Genomic DNA, 6,274 nt, shown 5'->3' with positions numbered 1-6,274 from the left:
GTCTCTAACAATTTTCACATAATACTTAATTGAATATATAGTGTACATAAAAGAATTAGGTTTGTTTAGACTCTTTATTCTATAATATTTTTAAAAAATAAGTTTCTTCACAAACTGATGCATATAGGAAACTGTACTATTTTAAACTTTTGATTCAATAACTTTTATAAATCTCCCATCATGTTTAAATTATAGTGTTTTTAAATTATATTATCTTTAAAAAATTAAACATTTTTTTTTGACAATTCTGTATTTCTCGACTTAATAACTTTTTATATAATATCATATTATAGATATATTGGTAATATTTATACCGTTACTTCTCATATTGGATGAAAAAAATGTACAATTCCAGCAATATGGTAATTTTCTCCCAATACCTATGATTTCTACTTACATTTATACTTTATGGTTTGCAGGTGTGTGGCACCTTGATCACAGTTAGTTGAATCATGCCGCTTGAACTTGGATAGTCTTTATTATTAGTTCTCGTTTATATTTGCTCTTAGAATTTAAATGTTTTTTCTATGTACTGAGATGTGAAAACTTGTAGTGTTGTAGTGTTGTGGCAACAAGTATCTTATGTAAAAGACTACAAACATATTATACAATATAATTTGATATCTCCTTTTCAATTATCCTTCTCCAATAGAAATATCAGTGGTTAGTTTGACTTGATGTCATGAAAAATTTCATAAACTGCACCACAATGCAGGAGAGTAATAAAAAATCACACGAAATTAGCACCAAAGTAGATCATAAACTGCACCATAATTGGTTACTGGACAGCAGAAAATTCGCCCTTCGAAAATTACCGAAGGCTTTTGCCCTTCGGAAATTACCGAAGGTTTTTTCCCTTCGGTAATTACCGAGGGCTTTTGGCCCTCGGTAATTACCGAAGGCTTTTGGTCCTCGATAAATGTTAGCGACAAGGGATTTACCGAGAGCTCTTTGGCCGTCGATAAGCCTTCGGTAATTACCTTTTACCGACGGTTTTAGGCTGTTTCCGAGGGCTTCTGGCCTTCGGTAATGCCCTTCTTTTTTTGTAGTGAAATAATATATTTTATAGAGTGAAAAAGGAAAAGAAGGGAAGTGCAAGAAGAAATAGTGAAACATAATTTATTAACAGTGAATATATATATATATATATATATATATATATATATATATATATATATATTGTTTTCACTTTTTATTTATGATAATAAAAAAATAATTAAACTATAAATATGAAAACAAATATAAATAATTTATATAATATAATTATTTATTTATTTTATAGATGCTTTTTTATTATAAATAGTTATTTTAGTATTAAAAAATGGTTAAAAAATAGCAACTCGAAAAAAATACTAAATTTTAAAAAACGTTCACTTAAAATATTAAATTGATGAAATAATTATTTTAATTTTAAAAAATTGTAATAGTTTAGATAAATTTGAAATGAACAACGTTAAATTAACAGGAAAAAAAACTAAAGCAATTGTTTTGTAGAAAATCTCCACCATTTAAGTTTAAAATTCAAAATTTCAATTTAAAGTTTTAGCCAACCTTTCAAGAAGGGCTTAAATTTTGTTTTTTAGAATACAAAATTTCAGCTTTTACATAAAACTTGACTGTATATTTAGTTATTTATTTGTTTAAATAAAAAATATTCAATATTAGTGCCTCGTCCAACTATTAATGCTGATGGGCTTTCAACAATAACTCGCCAATTATTCATTCACATATAATATTAATAACATAATTTAACAAGGTTTATTATTAATTAAAATGAAGGATATATATTTTTTATTGGTAATTGGATTACATCTTACTAGGAAAAATTAATTATTTTTTTTTAAATTAAAGAAGAAATATACAATTAAATTAAAAATGTACATATATAATTATATTTAAGCCATTAAATTATAAATCTAAGATAAGCCATTACGTAAGCTCACCCAACCCTTTTATGTATGATTAACTGTAATGGACCGGGCCACATAGTTTTGCAACTCCATGAGAATACTTCCCAGTTTGGGCCATTTTGTGACTATTGTGTGATGATAGCTGCTTCTTTCTGCACCTCCTGTTTTTTCATGCACTCCCTAAAATATTTAAATTCCAAATTATCTCTTCATTTAAATTATAGTAAAAGAGTGAAAATTATCTTTACACTTTTTTTTAATGTATTCGAAATTGCACAATTCAAAAGATATTTCAGAATTCGAAAATAACACTAATAATAACGAGTGTTTTTACAACAAACTATTTTGATAAATTGAAAAATTCATACCCAATGAAAATCATTTCTTTAAGAAAACTTCGTTTGTTCTACTAATTATCAAGCCTTGAAGTCTATGATAATACAAATTTTTATCCATGAGGAATTAAGACTAAAAACTTAAAGAACATGTTTAAAGGACATAAAATATAAATCAAACTATCCTTTTTCATAAATAATAAACCCATTTTCAATTCTACTCGGTTTTCTTTCATTTATCTCACAATATAACAAAAACGATAAAGCAATGATACTTAAAAAAAAAAACTTTATAAACAATGAGTGATTGTATATAAATTTAAAATCGAATGAAATTGAACCTTCATTATAATTTATACACCCCAATAATCGAATCACGTATTATAGCTATTTAATCCAAATAGCAAATTTTAAACATTAGGAAGAATAAATCACCCAATGTTGACCATCAATATTTACCTTCAGATTGTGAACTTTAGCAAATAGATCAACGGCTCTCCGAACCCCTCTATTATCTGCTGCAGTGAAATAATCGTGCCCGAAAATAACCCCACCGGGTCGGAGGATCCGGAAGCCCCGGTTAATATCAGCCCAAGCAGACAAAAAATCGTGACCCGCATCGATCTCAACCAAATCCGCGTACACGCCCCACTCGCACAACAACATCAGGGTCGACCCGCTTGAAAACGGAACAGGTAAAATTGACCCGGTTTGGTTAAAAGTAACCACGTTCTGAAGGAACTGGTAAAAGAGCCAAACGTCGCCGTTTAGGATCGGTATGTGCATGAACCGCTCTCTGAACCCTGCCCAGCCGCGAAAGTCGTCAACGCAGAGAATCTGAGTTTGGAGGCCGAGTTGGCGAGTCAACTCGGCCATATGAATCGCGGACGCGCCGAGGAACGTGCCAACTTCAACGACGGTCCGCGGCTGCACGCGGCGGATGAGGTTCTCGAATACAGCGCCGGTGGAGCCCCAACCCTTCACCCTCTTCGTCCGCCGTAGCTTCTCCGCTGCGTGCGGCGGCGGGAAGTTTTCGAACGGTGAGGTGCCGTTGAAGAGGCGGTCCACGAGAGTCCGGCGGATTGTCTCCGGCGGAATTGGATCGGCGCAGCGTGTCGTGATTCGGAACGGGTTTAACTCGGTGGTGTTGATTGGGAAACGAATGACAGGTTCTGGAAATTGTGGTGGTGATGATGAGGGTGAGAGTGGTAATGAAGTGGAAGCAGGGTGGTGGGATAAGTAACCGAAGGAGTAGGTTAGCAAAAGAAGGATAAAGTACGCGGCGGGTTTTGCCGTTTTGATGATCTTATGTTGTAACGAAGGTGAAAGTCTTCTGTTGGCATGGTGTTGCTCAGTTTTCATGTTTGTGAAGATTTGTTTTCGGAGAATTCTAGGTTTTATGAGAAATCTTTGGATGTTTGGTTTTGGCTATATCATAGGAATTGTTTGTTTTCCGGTTTGGACAACTACTGACCACATAAACAAAGGAGGTGAAGAAGAAGGAGATAGTTCATAGAATGTTAAGTTTATGGAATTTCATTTTCCTAATTTTTCTGTTATGGAGATGTTAATATCACAAATTAATGACTGGGGCATTACGTTTTAATTATTATGCATACGCCATGTCTGAATTATCACTTGTTTTTTTTCTTTTGTATTTTTGAGTCAAATTTCACAGTATAATATCACTGTCTACGTCATTGTTATCCGTTAATTAATGAATAATCTGTGATTTGATTATGTTTGATAGGACGTTGAAACCACAGTCTAATTCCTTTTTACGGTACAGTAATAACTAGCATTGGGAATAGCATTTAAGTACTTTTAATGTATATTTTCTGTTAATAAAATTGTTTTTAGTATGTTTTTAAAGCTATTTATTGAAAAAATAATCAATTTAATGCATAACTTTTTTTTTTGTTAAATGATAGTAGAATTTTATTTTAAGAGTATTCTCTTTTAGGTATATCTTTAACAATAAATATATATATATATATATATATATAAAGGAAATATAACTAATATTTTTATTGATAATAATAATAATACACATTATTATTATTATTATTATTAAATATATAATATTTATGTTATTTTAGATTTTAAAGAAAGTGAATTTAAAATTATATCATCAAAAAATAATATTAAAAAAATACATACATATAAGATCTCATTTAGTATATAACTATTAAATAAAATATTATAAATTTCGATAATCCACATGTATAAATTCAAATCATATAAAATATACTTATCCATTTAATAATCATAATAAGATATTATATATATATATATATATATATATATATATATATAAATACAAAAAAACTACACAAATCTTTCAAAAGATAATAAGTTTCTCTACATGTAATTAACTAAAACTTAAACAATCAATATGTAGCATTCTTGTGCATTCTCGTTCTCTGCTAAAGACATGTTAATATCTAACTCATCCTATGCTCACATATGATAATTGCAAAAGAAAAATAACAGACACAAAAATAAGAAAAGCAAGTAAGTTAGTGTACAAGAGAAAATATCAAACACCAATTCAATATCCATAAAATACTAAAACTCAAAAACATACATAGAGTTAACTCTAAACTCAATTATTCTGCTCCATGCTTTGACATAAAGCTTCATTATAGGTGTACACTCGTAATAATATTTATGCTATGTAAAGTCAAAAACACATGGGTTATTACCCTACTTCTCATGAGGTTAATATTTTCACGTCTAAGACCAAAAGTCTAAGACTAAGACCTTCTGTCATTATTTTTCCACTCATTCATCTCAACATGAGTTAAATGACTATTAGAATACCTCCCTTCTAAACTTCTATATGTCGAAGCATACATTAAGCAACGCCATCACACAAAATGCCTCCCTAAGATTCTCTAGACAATTGTACCACACATAATCATAACAAATATACCTACTTCCATGCATACAACCATCATACTCACATGCATAATCAATGATTACATAAATAAATACCAAACAGTCAAAAAGAAGAAACAAAACAAGTATACAAACTAATGCTAACAAGTGGCGTTCAACACGCTAAACCTCTCGTATAAGGGTCGCACTCAGTGACAGTCTTGTCCTAACATCCAGGTCAATCCTTTCACAAAATGTAGCACTCAATGGCAGTTCTAATGCTTAGAGGCAATCCTGACGCTCAAAGGCAGTCCTGGAGTTCAGATGCAGGTGCTCAGTGTCATTCTTCTTGCAAAACGTCATCCTCAACAACACCATCCTTTCGCTCAACGTCCTAAAGCTAAAATTGTTCTCAACGTGTAGTGTAAGATGGTGCTCACTAGTGCCCTGCCACCGTTCAACGCCAAAGAATTTACAAAAATGGTCGCTTAGGGGTGAAAGTGGCAATCAATGGTTTAGAGGAAAATTGCTTCTAGACTTGCAAAATCAAGTTTGTACTCAACACCATACGAGATTTCAACACACTCAGATTTGTAATTTAAGTGAAATTAGACTTGATTAATTACTCAAATTGGTATTCATTTTCCATAGAAGTGGTTCGACACTGTTTTATACATCAATCTCATACCAATTTGTACAATTGCTAAACTCTTCAATTCTCTCAATTACAACAGTCCAAACATAAACCAAAATTCAATTCAATCAATAAGCCATACTAGTCAATCAGTATAAACATTAATCAGATTCAACAACATACGAATTTCAATCAAAAATATCCAACTCATGCACACTAAAGCAACTAGTTTCTCTTGCTTGAAAGATGACTAAACAGCTCGATGACCACTAAAACACTCCTACACATACAAATAACTCAACTTTTTCCTATGAACAATGTAAACATGATCAGGACATACCATTAGAACCACGTATCAACATAGACTAACAAAATAGGCACAAACACTACATACGAGTTGAACAAAAGCCACATATAGAAAAAGGACCAATTGACCAAGAAGGGGACAAAAAATTAAGGAACCCTTTTGAAAAAACTGGTCAATTAATTTTAATGAGTTCACCACTAAGAGAAAT

The 6,274-nt window shown here is 31.4% G+C and overlaps 1 protein-coding gene across 1 annotated transcript; it reads right to left on the bottom strand.

The window, feature by feature from the left end:
* Window positions 1-1,799: 1,799 nt before the first annotated feature.
* LOC108347114 (uncharacterized) lies at window positions 1,800-3,842 on the bottom strand. Its single transcript, XM_017586247.2, has 2 exons — window positions 2,705-3,842; window positions 1,800-2,090 (listed from the first exon to the last, which is right to left on the bottom strand). The coding sequence occupies exons 1-2, from the start codon at window positions 3,605-3,607 to the stop codon at window positions 1,953-1,955; spliced, it is 1,041 nt and encodes a 346-aa protein (XP_017441736.2). The 5' UTR covers window positions 3,608-3,842; the 3' UTR covers window positions 1,800-1,952.
* Window positions 3,843-6,274: the final 2,432 nt, after the last annotated feature.

Source organism: Vigna angularis, chromosome 9, assembly GCF_016808095.1.
Source record: "Vigna angularis cultivar LongXiaoDou No.4 chromosome 9, ASM1680809v1, whole genome shotgun sequence".
Lineage (NCBI taxonomy): Eukaryota > Viridiplantae > Streptophyta > Magnoliopsida > Fabales > Fabaceae > Vigna > Vigna angularis.
Note: the sequence above shows the minus strand (reverse complement) of the source record. Positions and strands in the feature narration are given on the sequence as shown.

Coding starts and splice junctions, on each gene's coding strand:
- LOC108347114 (XM_017586247.2), bottom strand. CDS start 3,607: ATGAAAACTGAGCAACACCATGCCAACAGAAGACTTTCACCTTCGTTA. Junction 2,091..2,704: donor CTAAAGTTCACAATCTGAAG/GTAAATATTGAT, acceptor TAAATATTTTAG/GGAGTGCATGAAAAAACAGG.